Source organism: Cyprinodon variegatus, unplaced genomic scaffold (genome assembly GCF_000732505.1).
Source record: "Cyprinodon variegatus isolate N-32 unplaced genomic scaffold, C_variegatus-1.0 Scaffold432, whole genome shotgun sequence".
NCBI classification, from domain to species: Eukaryota; Metazoa; Chordata; class Actinopteri; order Cyprinodontiformes; family Cyprinodontidae; genus Cyprinodon; species Cyprinodon variegatus.
This window is the reverse complement of record NW_015150885.1, coordinates 698,122-719,681: the sequence shown is the minus strand read 5'-3', so window position 1 is coordinate 719,681 and position 21,560 is coordinate 698,122. Positions and strand designations below refer to the sequence as shown.

The 21,560-nt window shown below is 37.0% G+C and overlaps 1 protein-coding gene across 2 annotated transcripts in view; it reads right to left on the bottom strand.

The window, feature by feature from the left end:
• Positions 1 to 21,560, bottom strand: part of LOC107093559 (UDP-glucose:glycoprotein glucosyltransferase 2-like) — a 57,164-nt gene that overhangs the window by 3,265 nt on the left and 32,339 nt on the right. Inside the window, exons 28-39 of one of the 2 annotated variants that reach the window (XM_015388693.1) lie at positions 20,751 to 20,940; positions 20,475 to 20,633; positions 20,279 to 20,364; positions 12,622 to 12,706; positions 12,408 to 12,490; positions 12,118 to 12,141; positions 6,074 to 6,178; positions 5,906 to 5,990; positions 4,095 to 4,277; positions 3,747 to 3,907; positions 376 to 490; positions 159 to 275 (exon numbers count right to left, since the gene is read on the bottom strand). In XM_015388693.1, coding sequence (XP_015244179.1) covers positions 159 to 275; positions 376 to 490; positions 3,747 to 3,907; positions 4,095 to 4,277; positions 5,906 to 5,990; positions 6,074 to 6,178; positions 12,118 to 12,141; positions 12,408 to 12,490; positions 12,622 to 12,706; positions 20,279 to 20,364; positions 20,475 to 20,633; positions 20,751 to 20,940 — 1,393 coding nt within the window. The remainder of the gene's footprint in view (positions 1 to 158; positions 276 to 375; positions 491 to 3,746; positions 3,908 to 4,094; positions 4,278 to 5,905; positions 5,991 to 6,073; positions 6,179 to 12,117; positions 12,142 to 12,407; positions 12,491 to 12,621; positions 12,707 to 20,278; positions 20,365 to 20,474; positions 20,634 to 20,750; positions 20,941 to 21,560) is intronic. The other variant, XM_015388694.1, reaches the window with a different exon arrangement.

The window sequence follows — 21,560 nt, the reverse complement described above, 5'->3', positions numbered from 1 at the left end:
TATATATATATATATATATATATATATATATATATATATATATATGAATAATGATGAATATAAAAGTTTCTAAAAGTATAGCAGCCCAAGCCAGAGGTCAAAAATAAGTCTAGCATTATAGGCCATGAGATCATAAGGTTTAGATCTCCAGGACTCACCAGGTCTATGGTCTTAGCGGTAACTTTAGAGGCGTCATCACACCACGTCTCACACCACAGCCACTCCTGAGGAAGAGACTTGATGGCCACCTGATGGATCATGTTGTTAGGAAGGTCCTAAAGTAGGAGAAGAGGAAATGATGAAAGGTAATATAGAGATCTACCTGGTTACACCTCATCTATGCCTTTTTATGCATTAAAGGGGGAGTTTATGTACCTGGTCCAGGTTGGACAGACTGTTCGGGTCTTGGCTTAAAGCTTGGTACTGACCCCGCAATCTGTCTCCAGCTGCAATTTTACGGAACTTCTTTAAATCCACCACGTACAGAGCGCTGGATGATAGAAACAACAAAAGAGCTTCACATCTCTGCCTTTCACGTTTCATCATAGTCGTATTTGAAATACTTCTCATTCAGTCCACATTTATGAATAAAAGATAGGCTAAAATTGTGTTTTCATCAGAAAATCCCCAGATTGAACAGAAATCAAGTCTTCAAAACATCCCTAATTTTCAATTAATATATTTGATGTTTTATTTAGTGAATTGAAAGGAAGAATAAGAACACGCTTCATTCTAATGTAAAGAATGACACGTTTTCATTTGGTAACATCAGTGTCAATTAGAGTTAGCTTAGGTATGTTGTTCAATCAACATTATTGTCTTCAATATTAATGCGATGTGGTATCAGTGTGTTTTTGTGTTTCTACAGCAGTTTCTTCAAGGTCATGGGGAAAAACCAGAGTTTAAGTCTGTTGCCTGGTTGGATTATCAGAATAAATTAACTTTTCAATAGTATTCTAATTTTCTGAATATGACTGTGTCTCTCAAGGTGTACTGTGCCTTGAAAAATCAATAAATTCCCTTTGCATTACAATTATAATTAACAGAGTATCTTCAATTTAACGTTCTGGGATTGAAGGCAATAGGCAAACAAGAGAGGTCCATGGTAACTGGACAAAAAGTCCCTTTCTAGATGTACAAAGCTGACAGACATACCACCGAAGACATGTAAATAATCTGCTTTGCTTAATGAAAATATAGGGGGGGAAAAAACAGAGATACGCCATATTTATATATATGTATATGCACCAGAGACTCTGTAACAATAACAGGAAGAACCCTTTTGAAGACGCCGTACGTCATGCAGGTCTAAGTTCCAGCATCTTTAACATTCTGAATGCTTCTGCAGAGTCTCATCTACAGGAATAAGCAATTTTCCAAATTATTGCTCTGTTTATCAGTAATGCAATAAATGAAGTTGCGCTGTTATGATGCAATAAACAAAATGTAGCTCTGCCTCTGGAACCGGTAGGCATTAAACCAGCCATGTAGAAAATACATAAACATGTTTTTATGTATTTTTAATCTCCTGAGATTTTCCTTTAACACCGCTAATGCCGCAGTTTCTTCAAACAAGTATCAGAAAATACCTTGTGTCTTATATAAATAATCACAGATAATTTACTAATGAAATATGTGTAATTTGAAAAGTTTATAAAGTGTAAATATGTTATTTAGAAGAATCAAATCTTAAATTTAGTAGCACAAATGTGCAGCTATTAAGCAGCCGTTTTTTGTCTCACTTGCTGTAGCTCTGATCCTCCTAAATATATAGGATGTAATTTCCGTATTTTGTTAATATCTCCATTTCTACAGCATCCCGCTAAGAGGTATTCTGCAGATGTGAAAGATGTCTCAAAGGAGACATCAGGCTCCTCCTTTTAATGGGAATCAGAGGCTGTGGAAAGCAAACGGCATAAACACGCAGGTTGAAAACCGCTATCATGATACCGATTATCTTTGATTGGAGCTTTTGGTTCTTGTTAAACCCACCAATAGAAAAAAAAGCCTGTGTGTTGTACTCTCTCTGGTCACAGATTGCACACAGGACACATGCTGCTCTGAACTAAGAGATTTTGTCAGGAAGATGGAGAGAGATAATTGTTTTCTTTTTTATTTTCAGCCTGTAGTGAAGCAGAGAGTAAATTTGTCTCAGTTCATCTACTGGCTGCTGGCTGATTTTCCATTAAACTGAGGGAGACGTCAAAGCCGCACACTGTCAAGATCTAAGAAAGACCATGACAGAGGAATCTAAGTATTATTCATACTTTTTTAGTCATTCATATTGAGCCTTTAATGCTGTATTTCAACAGCCCATATTCCAGAGAAGACTGGTTATATAAGAACAAACCTCAGTAGTTTAATAAAACATACTGTCAATTAATTGTGGATCCAGCTTTTAATTCAGACGTTTTTGGCATTGTTTAAGATCCAACATTTCTAAATAGTTTGATCCTGCTTTCTATTTTCCACAAGCAGTTATGGTGTGTGTTCATGATCCCGGTTCCTTTAGAACAGCAAACTATGGCTCTGTCCCAATGTCCACCCATTTTACTATATAGGGTACTATACAGTGATTACGCCATTTTGGATGAGTGTCCAAGCATCTAGTTGATTACTCGAAGTATTTCACATTGCAAGTTTAAAAGTAGTGATCATCCGTGGTCGCTAGACCAGCAGATATATCTCAGAATGCTTTGTGAAAACTCCTCGCAAAGCATTGTCGATAGTGGCAACAAATAACAAAGATGGCTCAGGCACCATGCGGGTAGAAGGAGTCATCCTTCTACCCGAAGTGGTGGTGATCACCTGTCCGAACGGTAAGTTAACTGAGTTCCCTATAAAGTTCCCTATGTAGTCCCCACTTTATATAGTGATAGAGGGGTTTAGGGGTAAGAGCGGAAGTTTGGGCAAAGCCTGTCTCTTGAGCTTCAAAAACCTACTCTAACATGTCATCCTTAAAAAATAACCAGGAAGAGGCCAGGATCTACCAAGGCTTCAGCCTGCCATTAAATGGTAATCAAGTCCAAGGACTTAAAAGTGTTTTTCACTCCATTAGGTCGTTCACACACTGAATCAACTGTAAACCATTTCAGCATCACTGTCCAATTAGAAAACATTAATTAAATAAGTGCAAACAAAGATTAGGCTATATGAACTGCACAAAGTGTAAAGCATAGAACAGCATTATGCTGTTTTGTTGTTAGGGATATCCAGGCACTGAACAGATTGAATGCTTTAGAAAAATCCTTTGACCTTGCCTCACATCAAAAGTCATATAAGTTTAAACTTGGACAAGATGTGGTCATCACACAAAACAATAATGGAAAACACACATTAAACCTAAGTCAGGATCACATTAAACTTGCTGACTGAAGAAATGATCATGAAAATGATCGGTTTTAAATGAAATCCAATTCTTACAAGGAGGATAGTCAAAATATATATATATATATATATATACACACCGGTATATATATATTCACCCAAATAATAGTTTGTATTAGAGCCTGTGAGTATACTTACACTGTGTAATGTTAAGAAAATGTGAATATATTAAAATACATTCACATAATTCTTACCTTACAATATCCAAATAAGTGCTGTTTTTAATACCTTAATCATAACAGAACGTATTCAAACCCAGAACAACAAAATATTCAATTAGAGCGATTATGGCTGTGAATGTAATTTTCCATCAGATGCCCAGCAGTGCTGCTGGAGTCTATTTAACAGGGTTCTCTTACCTGATGTGATATTTCCTTTGTCCAAGATGTGAGGCCCAATACCCGCTCTTCCAAAAACGATACCCTTCCATTTCTTTGCGGCTGTCACAAAATGGTGTGTAGCCATAGGGAGCTCCTTCTAAGTCCAAGTCCCTCAACTCTTTTAAATCAGCCCGAACGATCTGTGTGTTCCAGAGAGAGAGAGAGAGCAAAGACCGTGGTAAGTAGAGAAAAGACTGATGGCAGTTCAGAGTTTCAAAATCTCATCAAATCTTCACACCATCAGAGAAACTCACACAGAACGAGTCGGACTTTAAATCACACACTGCCTTGAAACATTATCCTAAGCTGGTTCGGTTTTACCCATACCTGATCAGCGTCCACAAAAATGATCTTGTCCACGGCTAAAGGGAACAGAACATCAAGGAATAGGATCTTGTATCCCCAAATAATCCGCTGTTTTTCTGTCTGCTGGTGGAGCCAGCGGGGCCACTTGTACTGCACCAACTCATACTGGAAGCCATACGACTTGGCCATGTGAGAGATGGTCTCCTAACGAGCAAAAGAAAATAATAGGTTAACAGATTTGTGCACATGGCGCATTTTCAACGTGTAAACAACAAGGCTTGCTGAACATGTTTCTGCTCAGAATCTTTTAAAGGTTCAAAACGATTTTGTTTGAGCTAAAAACATTTACTAGTTGATTTTATCATTTAGATATTCTACAAACTGTGGAGAAGAAAAATGCTGAAATTGCTATTAGAGTGGTAAAGTGCTTTTTATTTCTTTACCATGGAGTTGTTTAATATATATATATATATATATATATATATATATATATATATATATATATATATATATATATATATATATATATATATTTACCATTTATTTCTGTCATTTCTGCTTAAAATAACAAAAGATATTTGATTTTATTTTTATTCTCAAATAAAATTCTTAAAAACAAAAGAACCTTACAAACAGGTTATTCTACACTGAAAGAGCTCGTGCCACATACTAAGACTTTACTCATTTCTACACCGATAGCTTACTCTGGTTAAATGCAAAGGCTTTCTGATTAGATCATGGCGCCCAGCTTGCTTGTCATACATTATTTCAGTGTTTTCCAATTAGTCTTTACTTGACTTACTAGAAAAATTAACAGCAATAACATTGGGAGTTCATTAAAGCTCTAGCTAAAGTGTCAAAAGCTAGCAGGTTGATGGATACATGAGTAAGTACTGCCAGCTGATGGTGATGGAGTACAACAATGTTTAAATTTACTGACCATGTCCAGTGCAAGGTTATTTTCCGGCTCAAAAAAAGTCAAGATCTTTGAGTATATTGCTTTATTTTAACATGAAAATATGAATTTTGGTGTTTCTTAAATACAGAACATTTTGTAGCTTTGATATCATTAGAGATTTTCTTTATATTTTGACTGGCTCCGTTTGTCGTTTTTCTTTTTTTATTATTTTAAAAATTCACGGAAGGAAAAATGTTCTGTAAGGTTTTTTTAAAAAGGGTTTAGAATGGATCGAATACCTTTGCCTCCATCCATATTATACTGCTATAAGAGTCTAAGCAACTCATTTCTGGAAGTACTTAGTTGTTAAAAAACAGGAAAAATGTAACTAGTTCTTGGTATTTGAGCAGTGGATTATTGATCAGAGCAGATCAATGGAAAACTGGCCAATTATTAACTAACTGATTGATTGGGTCATCCCTAATTCATTTATGGGAAATCGAGCTGTTTTTAGGTAAATCATAACTAAAAGACATTTAGGACCTTAATGTAAAATCATTTTATTCTTTTAAACATAATTTAAATTGTTTTAATATGTTTCCATCTGGATTGAAAGAGAATGGAAGGAAACCCCAGCTTTCTCTATGAGCGTCTTTTCCCAACAATTTTTTATTTTTTTCCATTAATAAAAAAAAAAAAAAAGAAAAGATTCTGGACATTTGAGTCTAAAACTTTTACCTTGTTGGGTTTTATTAATTGTTGAATGCCTCAACAAAACACAGCTAACTATGAAAATGATGCATCTCAGTTCTCAAGCATTTACGTGATTTAGTAAATAAGAAATAAAACAATATTTAAATAAAAACTGGTTATTTAGAAAACAATTTTCTATTTCTCATTTTTTTCATAACATTAAGAGGGAAAAATCCAATACCTTAAAAGAAGGTGAAAGGTAGTTTTTAAGGAACCAGAACTTGACAGGTGTGTTTGTATGGCGCAGGACAGACAGCATCATTATTCTGAAAGATATAGGATGAGACAAGATTACATTTCAGGATCCAACTAAATATAATTCACTGTGTTTGGAAGGGAAGAAACTGACCTCAGAAATCGTTCATACAGATGACCAGAGGCCACAGAAAATATGTTAAGAATATCTTCCTTTTTCTTCTCTTTTTCATCCTTCTTTGAGCCAACACCTGTGATGCTGTAAATGAAACCAGAATACATGAGGCGGATGTGTTCTGTTTCATGATAACGTCTCGTATAGAGGCAACAAATCAAAACTTCCACTGCAGCAACCACGCTTTCATAAAGCCGGGCAAATTATAGTCATAAAAGACAGAATAAACAATTTTCAAACAAATCATGCAGCACTGAGCGGCTGATGTGTTTTCTTAAAATAAAATAAAAATAATGATGGTGGAAATGGTGTGGAGGTCAGCAAATCTGACATGATTGGAGACATTTCAGTTCCTGCTGATACTCATCTAGAAAGCTGAAATTATATGTTAGAGGAGTTTCTGAAAACTGATGTATTCTTTTGTTTATTTTCTTCTAAGATAATGCAAAGATGGGAACATTTTCAAAAACTGGATGGTATGGGGGTTAAACAAGTTTGTTAAACACCCTGTGCGCCATACAAGCTTTCAAATGCTCTTTTCCACACCAGGGAGAAATTGGATATAATTTTTAAAGTTTATCATCTTCCATTCTGGTTAATTGGATCAGGTGTTAATAAATCCACACCAAGCCATCAACACCTCTCAAAACTTTCACAAGCAGTTCTCCCATCACAAAGACAGAAATAAATGTTTGTGGTTAGAAGAAAAAAAAAAAAGAACACAAGAAATAAGCAGTCATCTACAAAACAAGGGCAGGACAAAGAGGTGTTGTATACTTAGACCAAGATTTTAATAACCAAATAAGTATTAAATTTGTTGGTATCCATCTTAAAATATATTTAAATAGTTATATTTAACCGTCTGTCTATACTGACCACTCAACACACTTTACACTAAATCTGCATTCACCCAATCAATATGTCAAACATGCATGCTTATACATTGATAAAATAATTGGCAACTTGGGGTTAAGCGCCTTACCTGGAGGCACATCAATACATGACATGACAAGAGGAAGCTGGAAGCTTCTTGAATCCTTAAGATGCAGCAGGATACACCAAGGTTCATGAACTGTCAACAGTGTCATGAAAACCTTTTTCTTTGTATATTTCAGAACTACATCTTGGAAGAAAGTGCTTTGATTTGAAGAGATATTTTCTCTTTTATTTATTTGGCAGTGATAGTTTTATAATTGAGACTAATGTAAAAACTAAGCTTTATAATAAGATCTAATGAGTTGTTGCCGATTTTTTTTTTTTTTTTTTTAAAGTCTGTACTGTTAGAAGAAATGATCTCAATTCTTTGCCTGCAGGAAAATTTTAGGAAATCATTTTGGCTAAATTAGACTGATAACCTGATGTTGCTGAGGATTTAGGAAAAAAGATAACGGTGTGGTTAGAAAAAAAAGCGTTAAAAAGGCACAGAAAGTGTACACTAGCCCAGCACTGTGAACAAGCAGTCAGTTAATTGCCTAGCTGATGTATCAGCAAATTTTATAATTGATGGTTTAAGTCACATATCAGGCAAAAATTTGCTGCTTGCAAAATTTTAAACGTGACGATAGACTGGAATAGAACATTTTTATGGAGTAATATCAATGTGCTCTCAATAATTAAATGCATAAAAATAAAAGGGGAAAGGCTGCTTAGAAGCACTATTTTATACAAGTGTGCAAAGAACAACCAAGACTTTTTTTTTGATAGAAAATGGGTAGAAAAAAAAAAACAACCAAAAAAACTTGCAGCTGTTGGGAGCTAAATGAGTATGCAGATTACTATTAAGTCGTAAAAATAGACTAAAAAGCGCTATGTGAGATAACAACAGACTGAACTAAAATCTAAAGGACACTCTCTAACTCATGAACACATTACTGTGTCCTTAAAGAGCAACCACTCATGATTCAAGGCACATTTAGCGGACAGAAATCAGGACTTGTGCTGGAGGCTAGATGTGTCTGCAGTCAGGCCGAGTGTCCTTGTCTGTAACAGACTGCTGATGAGGGAAGGGGTGTCTCTCCCACACTCAATCACAACCACGGCTTCAGCCCAGAGGCTCCAAGAAGACACCAGGGAGAGTGAATGGAGGGGAAGCAGTGTCCTCTAAAACCTGCTTCCTAACATTTACATTAGGAAACTTCATTCTACATAAAACAGCATAACGGTGAACGACAATGAAGGCATTTTTTAAACGTGAATATTTCTCAACAGAAACATACTTTCTCTTCTCTATAGAGGAAACTTTCTCTTCAGCTGAGCTGGTGGCTAAGCCACCAGGCACCAGTGGGGTCTTGCGATGTAAATGGCGTAAGATGAGAAAGCCAACCATTATGAAGGGGCTTCAGCCAAACAATGGGGTTCCAAAGATAAGAAGATTTAGAGGGTCAGGTGAGAGCCCGTTTGGCTGAATACTGGAGATAATCTGGACCACTGAGCTCTGAATAAATCCACGGTAGAAAACTGCAGCTGGAATCAACATAATCAATCCATAATATGTATTCATCCTTTTTATATTTACTGTGAAACTACAATTACTCACAGCAAAGTTTTGACAAGATTCTCTGCAATAAACCTTTATTTTATGACTGAATCCCCTAAAACTTCATTAAATAGAAAATGCTATAAACACAATGAAAGGCTGTGTTTTATAGAAAAGGTTTTGCTCATACTCGGCATGGATAAACATAATGCTTAGATAATACATTTAGAGTCATGCAAAAATAATTTATACCCATTGAAATATTTTATATTTAGGCAAGATGTAACAACAAATGGTCAATGTGTTTTATGCACTTTCATAAGATGGAATATAATAAAATAGAAATGCATTTTTTCATCCTAAAGTGTACAAAATTCAGGAGTGTTGGTGGCAAAGCAAACAGGCAAGGAAAATGTAAAGGAACAAAAAGATGCACAACAGAACAGATTGCACTTGCTATTGCAATATCTGTGAGTGCAGTATTGTAATTGCATTGGACTGCTTAAATATAATATTTGCTTGGACACTGTAATTCCAGTATAGCCAAACATATTTTTCTATGGGAGCACTAATGATCGGTTCGGTGCCCTTGATGCTCACACCTGATGCATGCGCCTAGTAGACTAGATGTTATCTCATAGAAAGTGGTGGGGACATTGTGCCATGGTAAAGAAAGAAAAGATTCAGGACATGTGAAGGTTTATAATAAAAATAATTCAGCACAGCAGCTCTCAATGGTAGTGTCCAAATTACATATTTTCCTGATAGCATGCAGGCCTAATAGACCAAAAATAATAATAGTGATGTTAAATGAAAACAATACATGGTTTTCAAGCTTTTTTTTTTTAGGAATGAAAGTATGAAAAGTGTCTTGTTCATTTGTATTCAGTCCGAGTTCATTTTACAACCCCTCAAAAAATCCCATGTATCACATTGTCTTAGAGTCCATCTTTGTGTGAATTAGTCTCAGTATTAATACATCTTTTCTGTGAAGGTTTGTTACAGCCCTTCAGAGACTAAGACTGAAACCGATGGACACCACAGACAGGTCAGAGATTAGGATATAGAGAAGTTTAAAGGACTAATTTGATATAATAGCCCAAGCTTTGGACCTTTTTGATAACCATTGTTTAATCCATAATTTGAAAATGGAAAGTATACAATTCCAAGAAAAATTTAGCAGTTAACATAGACTGATGAGCCAGGTATTTTGCTTGTTCCGTTCTTATAATCCACAGTTTGGTCAAAAGTTTGTTGCTCAGTGGGAATATAATAAGCGTTATAAACACATCAGCTCATAATCGTATTCTAATCAACTGTAACAATTATTGATTAAAAAATAAAAGGGAGAAAAATATGATTCTTTACATATTTTGTAGCACTACCTGTGGGTTAATAGAGGGGGATCCTGGCCAGAAGTTGATGATTTTTGGGTGGCTACATCGTGAAAACAATGGGAACTTTTCTTTAAGGTGAAGAGACCAAGATTAAACTTTTTGGCCTCCATGCCAAACCCTATGTAACATGGGAAACAATGATCCCTATAGTGGAACTTGGAGGTGGCACCCTTATGCTGTGGATGAATAAGATTTAGAAAACACTCTTTAGTAAATTTTCAGCTGAAGGTGTTAAGGGTATATTGCAACACAGCTGAAGTAAATACTTAAGCAAATACAGCTTTATTGTTTATTTTAATAATAAAAATAAAAAGTGGTGTTCCTTTTGCATTCCTTTTAAAAATATCAACTCTGTGTAGGTCTATCGAATAAAATTCTTATTGAAGTTGTGGCTATAATAGGGAGAAGTTAAAAATGTATAAAAACCTTTCTCCTGTGGGTCATACTTTTAAAGTAGCTGGACTTGCTTTGAGGAAGCAGCAACTATCTCATCTAAGACGCTGGACCAAAGTTTCAGTTGTTTCTTTTACAAATTTTTAATTCACAAATATTTATTTACGAGAACCTTTCCTCTCAAACCATTTAGGTTTCCTCAGGTAACAGAGTAGCTGATGCTCTCTATGCTTTGTGAAGTTGTCCTAAATTTGGGGTTTTACAGCAGAAAACATAAAAACCAGAAACCAGTACAGTTTCTCTGAATACAAAAGGCATTAAAGTAATGCTTCCTTTCAGTTTGAAAAAAAACCTGAACAAATTCCGAAAGAAAACAAATGAAGAAACTTACATTAATAATCCTGATATATGCAATAGCTTCTTTTAAGAAGAACTTATTAAGATATCATTTTATATCAATGATATTTTTAATATTATGTGATATCAACCAGTGTATAGGAAATTAGTCTGACATTCTTGTTAAAGTGAAGTTAACCGTGGAGCTAGTTGAACAAAATGATTCCCCAAATTCAGTTAATTAAATATCAATTTGTATCCTCCTAGTTTTAAGATCTTGATCATAAAACCAGTTTGATACATTAAACAATTTACATTATGCAGTATTTGACCAAAAGACGGTTCCAACTAGAGTTTCACAATGTAAAAAAAAAAAAAAAAATGGGAACAAAAGTCAATCTTGACTAGGGAATTTTTCGGTATGCTGTTTGCAGCTTAAGAAGCACCAGAAATCCCTTCAGGTGCTGTCAGCAGACGTATGATGAGCTGCAACATAGCCATACCCTTCCCTGATGTATTCCTGCCCTGAATCAGTTAACTCTCAGGTTTACTAGCCCTGTCCAGTGACTAGCCAGTTGGAAACTCTAAAATCCAAGTTGAATCTGGTCAGTGAATGCACCAGAGCCAACAGGTGTTACAAAACAGGCATTAAATTTTACTGTTTTACAAGGAGACATGACTACTATTTTACTCTGATATGCTTTAAAATGACCAGTATTACCCCTATTGACATAAATGCGGATATAATAAGCAACACTGGTTTCATCCTTTTCAACATCTGTCGTCATAAAGCAATAGAAAACGCTTGATTTGGAAATGCTGACAACAGGGCAGAACTCCCAAGAGTTACTTGCCTTTGTTTTACAGGGAAATCAAAACCCTGCTTTTTCCCCCTTTTCCTCTCACATGATGCAACATCACCTAAATAAAAATAGACCATTTATGACAGGTACAGCAGAAAATAGTATTCCAATGTTCTAGCTTGTAGCTCTAAAAGACAATGTAAAAATTGGTATCAACAGTTTAATTCTTGCATAAACTTGATTAAAAGAAAACTTAAAAGCTTAAACTTAAATTAATCTTTAATTTCATTAAATTCTGAATCTCCAATTATTTTAGTCTAATTAGCAAAAACAAACTAACCAAATATGCTCCTTCTTCAAATTAGGCCTTCTTGCTACTGAAATCAACACATACCCACAAATATCCATAGCTTTGCTGAAAACATCTGCAGTTTCAAGCAGAGACTACAGTATTGATAAACTGTCGGGTAAAATATAGATCTGACTTCTGACCTAACATAACTCCAGACAATGATTAGTGGAGCTGCACATAAAAAATAAATGCAACACATAAACATGACGTGTTAATGAGTTTAACAAAGGTTTATGTGTTAAAGGGGCTTCAGCAAGACTGCCTACCTTTTTTCAAAAGTGCTCCAAACACTTCACACAGCAAGCATTTAATGAGGAAACAGGATCACACAGTTAGGAGTTGCTGGGGACACACGCAAATGCACACACATACCTACAGAAGCACATATTTTTTGCAAGACTAGATCTTACAGCATAATATTGCAGTCTTGATCCAGGGGAGGGGAAATATCTCCTATAACCATGTTGTATAATTGACAAACAAAGCTCTATGAGCAAACTATCCATCAAACTACAGTAACTGGAGTTCATCATTTTTAAGATGAGTTCAAACATACCTTACTATGGAGTCCCATATTCCTTTGCTTTCACTGGTTTCACTCAAAAGGTCTTCATTAATCTTTTCTGCTTTTTTTTGGACCTATAAGTAAATGTTTAACGATTAGGTTTTCATAGATCATCAAGAATTGACTAGAAAAGCTCCAACACACACATTTTGTAAACAACAGCAAGGTAGAGAAACTAAATTATGTATCTTAGAAATGTTCTCACCCTAACTTTGATGATCTTACTGTGGAAGCTGTTTAACACAACTATAACATCCTCAGCGTCAGGTGGGGAATCAGTTCCGTCATGTCTGGAAAGAGAGAAAAAAAATCAATCACACATATTTGTATATATTTGTTATCTAAGCTAAAATAGATCAACTGAAAAAAGTACATCTGCGGCCTATGAGAGAAATACGGGAAAACCAGTACCAGTCACTTGGTTATTTAGTGAAAATGACAAATTACCCACTTTATAAAATATAAAGAAAGAATCCAAAGTTGCCACAGCTTATTAATCAGGACTTTGATTAATAGCATGCTATACAATTTCAATGTTGCTATGAATAACCAAAAGAAGCAACATTTCTGCAATGGACCGCAAATATAATCATACTTGAGCAGATTCTGAATCACTGCAAACACAAATATCAGTTTATTTTATTGCCTTTTGAGAAAAGATCAACTCAAAGTACTGAACAATGGTAAAGGCAAATCGGATGTTTTTTTTCCCCATCTTTCTTTAAAAAATAAATGAAACTCACTTGAACTTAAATAAAGGTTGGCTTTGAACATTTATTTTCTTTTTCCACATCTAGATTTACATTTTGTTAGGACTTTATGTCATGCTAATATGCTGTTATGCTTTGAGCTAAATTAGGAACTCATAATTCAGCCAAAAGTCCACAAATGTATGAAATACTCATAGGAGCACTTTAAACACACACATGTAAACTACTCTCCATGTACAATAACCTCTCCGATGTATCAAACACACATACTAAGCTCCTGTTCTGCACTAGTGGCTGCTGTTTATGCACCTGAAGATTCCTGTGTGAACCCGCATCTGTGAGCTCATGTCAACGTTTGTCACTTTAAGAATAAAAACCAACTTGATAATGTAACCTACCTATTATTGGCTACTTTTCAGGAAATCCTGCCTCTTAAGGTAGTGCTGTTTTCTGACTAGTAGCTATTAGCTACCCCTGTCAGGACATATTGACGACCTTGTTTAAGTTATTAAATGGTGACTTCCTTTGACCATTTTTATTCTCTTTAAGAGAATAGAGATTAGCCTAAAGATGCCTTGGTAACCTTACTAGCTACCACTAAGAAAACAACAGCACTGTCTCAAGGAGCGGGACTTCTTCAAAAGTAGCCAATCAGTATCAAAGTATCAAACAGATCGAAAGGAGAAGGAGCATGCACTCATGCTTGTGATGGGGGGGCTCGTGGAATTGAATCTGCAAGCATAAAACATTAAAAAATGCTCGTTAGGAGTGGTTTATGTGAGAATGTTCTAAATAAAACTGCTCGTATGAGTATTCATTACACGTGTGCACTTTTGGCATCAGCCTAGGCTGCAGGTTTAAGGTTGCTACACGGGACGGTGCTGACACCGCCATGTTTTTCACCATGGGGACATGGAGTTCAAGAGGATGCAGTGTTGGATTTCCACCACACATCTCATCTCACCAAACCTCCTCTTTCCATATGTTGTCCAGTGTTTCCGACACATCTTGCTGCTAACTTAAACTGGGCTTCTCAAGTTATTTTTGTCCATCATTTTCAAAAGGTCAGTTTTATGGAGTCCAAAACACATATCTACCTTATTACAATGTTTTCCTACCTAGCAGTTGATATCTACAGGTTAAGGGTTAACCCTTGTGGTTAGCATGGCCCTCATGTCTTCTTCTCTCTCTATTAATGCAATCTTTTCGTCACGTCTCTGATTAAGTGGAGGACATAGCTCTTTTACGTTTGCAATTCTGATACTCTCTTTCAACATTTGGATGATTGGTTGAACACAGCCTGCTTCTAACTTCCCCAATTTCTCCCTGACTTATCGGTTATGTTGCTTGGTATTTATGATGTTGGTTATTCACAAATGTTTTCTAGCAAACCTCAGAGGCCCTTACAGAACAGGTAGATTAACAGAGAGACAAAACCCAAGACAGGTGGATACCCTATTTACTAATTAGCTGAATTCTGAAGGCAATTGATCACACTTCGTTCTATTTAATGGTATGAAAATAGGGCTAACTGATGGGGGGGTTCCTAAAAAAAATACCAGAATGCTTTTCAGAGTTTCATCTTTAAAGAAATATTTCAAATGTATATTTTATTATTTTTTGCCTTTACAAGTTTTTAAAGAAGGACTAAGAAACAGTTTTATCTTACTATGTCTTCTTCTAAGTCCCTGTGGTGGGATCCAAGTGTTTGTGAGACGACTGAGTAGTCTGTCACCCCTCTCTCGGTAAGACTAGCTTCATGGCAGCTCAATATAAGGCCATCAGCATCAATAGCCACAAGCCTCGCACTGCACTATTCATTGGGTAAATACAGAAGGTTTATGACATGGCAGAGCCAGCAAAAGAAATAGAAATGGGAAACCTTTGTCAGAAGACGAAGGAAAAAGAAAACCACTATGAAAGAAGAGGCTATATCAACTTGCTAAAGCGGAAAAAATACATTTACTCAACAGTCAGACTTACACTTCACTAGCCTTCTTCCCATTCAACTGAAATGCAAATTTTAAGCGAAGCTTTAAAAGTTTTGAAAAAAAAAAAAAAAACTAATGTGAAAAAATGTAAATTTTTGGTGTTTCCATTTGGTTTGAAATGAATTAACCAAGCCCTCATATGTTGTTGCCCAGAGACATCTTCAGGCATGGCTGTAATAAACAGGAAGTAGAGGCTGCAATCTAGCACTGACCACAGATCAGTAATGGAGGAAAGTTTTGATGAATGTATTACAATCAGGAAAGGTTGTTCTCACATTAAAATCTCAGCTAGTAATGTCGATGTTGCTTCAGGCCATGTCTACACACAGAATAGAAACATCCAGGAAGACCCTACAGCATAAACAGCTGCATCAGAGCTGATTCAAAAAAAGTGTTTCCTTCTCCAATTTTCACATGAATCCTCTTTTGCTAAAGTCCACCTCATTCAGCGTAATAAATTTACTTTAGTCTTTTCAAATTTAGCTGTTTCCATCAGGATTTTCTGATGCGATACTTCAAAATTCCAAAAAAAAAAAGTAAAAAATAATCCACTGGACTTTGTTTCCTAGTTTGAAGACGTTTCACTTCCCATCCAGGAAGCTTTTTTTAATTTGTCAGAATTTAATGTCTTGTACAGAGACTAGTGCATACTAAAGACAAAAGCCCCACACCAAACATGAGCAGAGTTGTGTATGCAGCTCAATGCAGTGAGGAATGCTCCGATCTTTATATTGGAGAAAACAAAACAACCTCTCCATAGACGCATGGCCCAACACAGAAGAGCGACCTCCTCTGGAGAAGAATCTGCTGTAAATCTACACCTTATGGACAAAGGACATTCTTTTGAGGACCAGAATGTTCACATTTTGGACAAAGAAGATAGGTGGTTTAAAAGGGGCGAGAAGGAGGCCATTTATGTTAACAATGAAAAAACAACCTTAAACAGAGGGGGTGGACTCAGGTTTCAGCTTTCAAAAACCTACAATGCAGCGATATAGTTGATTCCTTCCCGCTATCGTCTCAACCTCCAACCCAATACAGGGGTCCAACACATCTCTGCTTTCAGCCAGGCCAACCACTCCCCCTAATGATCCCCTTTCAGAGGCATAGACCAGTATTGTGTATTGCAGACCCCCATTCCTAAGTAGTGGACCCATTTTTCCAGTTCAATCTGCATGTTTTCTAATCAAAAACAAAGCGTCGACTTGGTCCACTCTATAAAGCCTCGAACTCAATGCTAATTCTGACATTTTGAATTGAAAAAGCTTCCGGGAAGGGAAGCGAAATGTCTTCAAATTTTGAAAAGTAGAGTGGATTGATTTTTTACTTTTTTGGGATGACTGTGAATCTTCACCAGATACTTCAAAATCCACATTAGAAAAATGTGAGTTGATCTTTCACTAATCCAATTTCAACAAAGTTTCTTGTAACATTCAGAAAAGTTCAATGAGCGTGAAAATCTCCGCCAGTCAGTGTATGTGATGATCAGAATAAGTTTGCCATTTTACTTTCAGCAACAATACAAGCATTTTCCAAACTAAGATATTTTGCCTTCAAATATTATTGCTTTACAATATCTCAAATTCTTTGCTTTAGCCGCCATTGCCACAGAGAAAGAAAGAGAAGCACAATATCTGCTCTCACTATAAAGCAAGCTACAGTTGTTAATGGACAGAGTCCTAACAGTGAAAGCGCACACTTCAAAGTGGATACTGGGATAGCTGCCAGGGTCAAAAACCAGACCATATTCATTACCCTCCATCATCATTAGGACTCACCTCACCATTATTTTGCCCATCACTACTTCCCAGTAGTGCTGTATATACTAGTAGATTTAATGAGAAAGTCTGTACAGTATTGATTGTGTAACGCAGCCTTTTACTGTAATTGTTTTAGGACTGATCTGCCTAGTAGACAATGTATTTTGGCAGACCGAATCAGCAGGGTTTAATGGTGAAACACTGCAGAACAAACCTGAGGTTTAGATGAACAGTTGACTATGATGCACCGTAAGCCATTACAACCCCAAATGCTTACTAAAGGCAAAAAATCTAACCTTATCACTATGATAAATGCCCCCTGCACTGTAGACCTATGGAAAACCCCCTCCCACTTGCTCAAGCGCTGCTTGTGTTTTCCCTTTTCTGTTGTCACCAGTGCAAATCAGCCTTCAGGGCTACCGTTAGAAAGCACCAGAGATCAATCTGTATCCCTGCAATGAGAGGGGGAGAGTTGGTCATCTCATTCATCGCTGTCAAGGCAAGGCGCAGTGGCAGCACAGGCTGGAGGAGGAAAATGCACACTGTGGGACTCAGGAACACAGACGCTCCCAATAGGCTCTGATCGGCTACCTAACCAGAGCAGAGTGCCGCTAACCACAAGAATAATGACCCTGCCAAGGTGAAAAATGACATCACCTCTTAGCTTCACCTGGAGGATTGGGGGATAAATCTTGGTCGTCTGATATGATTTCAGAGAAACCGAGGGCTGTATATGCCCTAAATCTTACATGGAGTTAGCCAAAGAGAATGATATCAGTGGATGTAAAGACAAACAGCCAGAGCCCACTCAGACATAGCACGGTTCAGAAGTTTAGATAAGCTCATCATAGAGATCAATGTCAGGAATTAATTTTTTTTTTTCTGATGCATTTGTTATAGTAACAAAATGCTCCAGTAAAAAAACAAAAAACACTTTTCTTCAAGGTGGATTAAACATGGTACAAAAATGATTAATGAAAGCTTAACAATTTTCGTGATATTTAATAACAATAATTTGCAAAGAATGTGATGTCAATAACAAATAACTATCACTTCCAGGATACTTTTCCATTCATTCAATACTTTCAGTATCTCAGCTACAGATTAAACCAGTTGTTTCCATTAAAAGTAGTTACAGCTCATTATAGGCCAAATATTTCATTTATACAGTAGTAGCTATTCACCCACTTCCTTCCTTAATTGGCCCTTGGCTGGTCCCCTACAATTCCTTTTTAAACATAAACCTTTGTACAAAAATATTCTGATTTGTGGTCATTAAGCTCCAAAGAGAAGCATCATCTCCTGGTCAGACCCTGTAATTCAGTGAAAGGGTTGAGTCAGAGTAAAAAAAAATATGTTGGGTTTATAGAGGGGATTTTGCTAGGAGTTTCAGAGGAGTGGGCTGCCATTCGGCTTGCCTTTGACTGAGAAGGACCATTTTTTATGGCTGCTACTGTATGCAAACAGTATTACATGACTCAATATTGCATCCCAATGGTCCTTGGTTATATTCTTGGTATACAAGTGTGTTGGATTTGTTCACATACTGAAGGATGATCAACGTTTCATGATATAGAGATCAGCTCCAACTGCATTGATTGAAAAATGTCTATTTCCATAGATCCAATCATTATTAAAATAACGCTCACGTTAAGCAGTATTATCCTGTTAGAGGATCCAGAGCAGTCAGGTGTCATCATTTAGATGTTGATTATAGCAAACATTTCACAGATTCATCACATTAACATTTTTATGACACTTCCAAATTTATGTAGTGTTTTAATGGTTGAAAGACAAATACCCCTTTTTACGCTGGCTGAAAGACTGGTTTAAACCCGGGAACAATCAGCTTTTAGAGGCAGTGGGAACAGCTCACTAACGCGTGTCTACCAGGGTCAAGTGTCTCAGCCAGCGACCTGCTTTAAAATCGTCTCGGCTCTGATCGGCATGCTGGGGGAACACCAGACCCGGGTCTACCCACTTAATTATGTCAAACCATTGAACACAACATACGGATGTCAACACACCGCGCCAGTCTCTTCTGATCTAACAAGCTGAAACGACTCTGTTTACATTTGATAAACATGAAGCAGCTCTGGTGAGAAGGATTCAGACCGATAAAGGAGTGAAACAATAGAGGGCACTGACTACACTCTTTTGCTCTCCATTATTTACTTCCCTGATTTCCGTCGCACTGTCGACATCATCAACGTTTACCCAGCGCGATGTTGTCATCAGACACTTAGTGGTGGGAGACAGTGGCCACGCAGCTTGCCATCAGGGGATCAGAATAGACTTCTCGGTCAAATGGGAAAAGAGCCAATAGCCGATTGTTAGCGGGTCAACCCGGTTTTGAAAAACCCGGGTTTTCAATGGGAAAGCAGCTTAAGATTGACTCCCACAAATACATCACTTATCTCATTATCAAAACTTTCTCCAGAAGCCTTTAGCTTTTTCTGTTGGGTTATATCTGATTTCCTGCATGCTTACTGGTCTTCCAGCATCCTCCATGTTAATGATTAGCTTGAGTGTTTGACGTTAGTTGGTTATCAAACATTATGAAAATTTTCATCAACATTGTGCTTGTAATTACAGGTAGAAGCTTGGATTAGACAAACATAACTTTGATACAGTTGGATTTTCCAACAGAAAAATAATCTCCAAACTCTTCAAGCCATTCAGAAAAAAAATTGTGGTTTTCTTTATTGTTAAAGGTCGAGTATCATAATTTTATAGGGGGTGTATTTATATGTTTAATAAAGTTTGTGTATATTTTACCGGTGATGATTAGAAAAAAATATGCCCTGAATTTAAGCTTCATATTTTCAAAATCCACTGTATATTGTTTTATTAATAAGGTCTGGAGGAAGATTATTAAAAAGCATTACTAGAAGCATTACTAGAAGCCCAGCATTGCTGACTTACATGCAAATGATAGGTGAATAAACATATTCAGACTGGTAGTTGGAAAAACCTTACCACTTGACTAATTTTATTTAAGCAAATTATCCTTTTTACTTAATAAACTCAAGAACAAAACCAAATGTTTCTGTATCATGGAAACTTGCTCGGCTGCATCCTCACAAAGATAGATCTACTGTCTGAGGGGGAAGACACAAAGGTGACCAGCTGCATCGTCTCTCTAGTCTGTCTTCTCTATAATAGCAGCCCTTTCCACCTACCTATCTCTCCCCGCCTCTATGCCGAAACGCACTCCCTGCACTCATCAAACCCTTGCGTTGCTACAGTGTCAGCGGCTCACCATGTTTCCATAGCGATATGTTTCAGTAGGAAAGAAAAGGCTGCTGAAAAACATCCTTGGATGCGAGCCATGAAAACATCTGCTTCACAGTAATTGTTGCCCATTTATTTGGTTTGAAATCAAAGATTGGGATACTCACGTGACAATCTGATAGATGTCTTCTGATCTTCCTTGACGTAATCTCAGAACCCAGGCTCCTGGATTAGCCTTCAGCTGGAAATATCCCTGTAATGTTTTTTCCACATTAGTCAATTAAGTTATGGGTCAAAATCACTAGAATCATATCTATGTTAACTTTCCAAAAACATGGCGAGAAAACCGAGAAAGATGCTGACCAGATTAGCCATGACAATGGTGTCATACATGAGCGGGTCCTGACTCATGCCCAAGGTAAACTGTAATCCGCGTGGTGGCTGACCGGTTGACAGGTCAAAGCAGTGGCCCTCCAGTAAGAGATGCTCCAGTTCAAATTCTGCTGCCACAACCCCATTAACCTGTAAAGAATAATAAATTGCAAAGCAACAAAACTCTCTGGGAGGAGAATAAAAGCATTTTGCATCTACCCACAAGGACAAAAATGATAAGGCAGCGATGACCAAGCATCTCCATACCTCCTGCAAGTGGATGTTGTCCAGATCATAGAGGCTGTGCTTTGCCTGCACCATCCAGCTCTCCGGTGTGATCATGTTAAGGGTAAGCAGGGGAGATTCCGGGAGATCCTCAAAGCGGGCGAATGGCCCTGGAGACGCTGTGTCGTTGGCTAAGAAAGCCACGTCAGGCTCCAAAACAAATCTGTAAAAACTATGAAGGGAAAAAATATATATCAAAGACCTCACACTGTTGCGCTACAGTTTTAATTCAATGTTTTGAACATCTCAAAGAGTATAGCACAAGTAAAAACACAACAACAGATGACCGTTTCACTTTACTGGACAAGCTTGGACAATATGTTGGCAGAAACCCCCCCAGCCCTTAACAAAACGTGCGTCAAGTGTTAAGAATTAAGCCCGTTTTTAAAGGAAACCATGCGAAGTTCCATCTTTAGAACACAGTTACAAGAAGCATGTAGAAAACTCAACAACATGTGGAAGAAGGTGCTCTGGTCAGATGAGACAAAACAAAGAACTTTTGACTGGCATGTAAAAGCAAGACAGTGTGTCTTGAGGATCAGTTTTGAAAAACACTGTTCTACAGTGTTTTATTTGTTTAAATTACACAAGACTTGCACTGGTTGATCCCATGGTCCGAAAACGGACGTCATTATGCAGACGACCAATGTCAAGCACCAGTGGTGTTATTGATTAGCCTTTTTCTGAGCAGACACCTATCTTTCTCCTACGCTTCAATTCAATTCAGTTTATCTATATAGCGCTAATTCACACCACATATCATCTCAAGGCCCTTTAAAAAGACAATTCAAC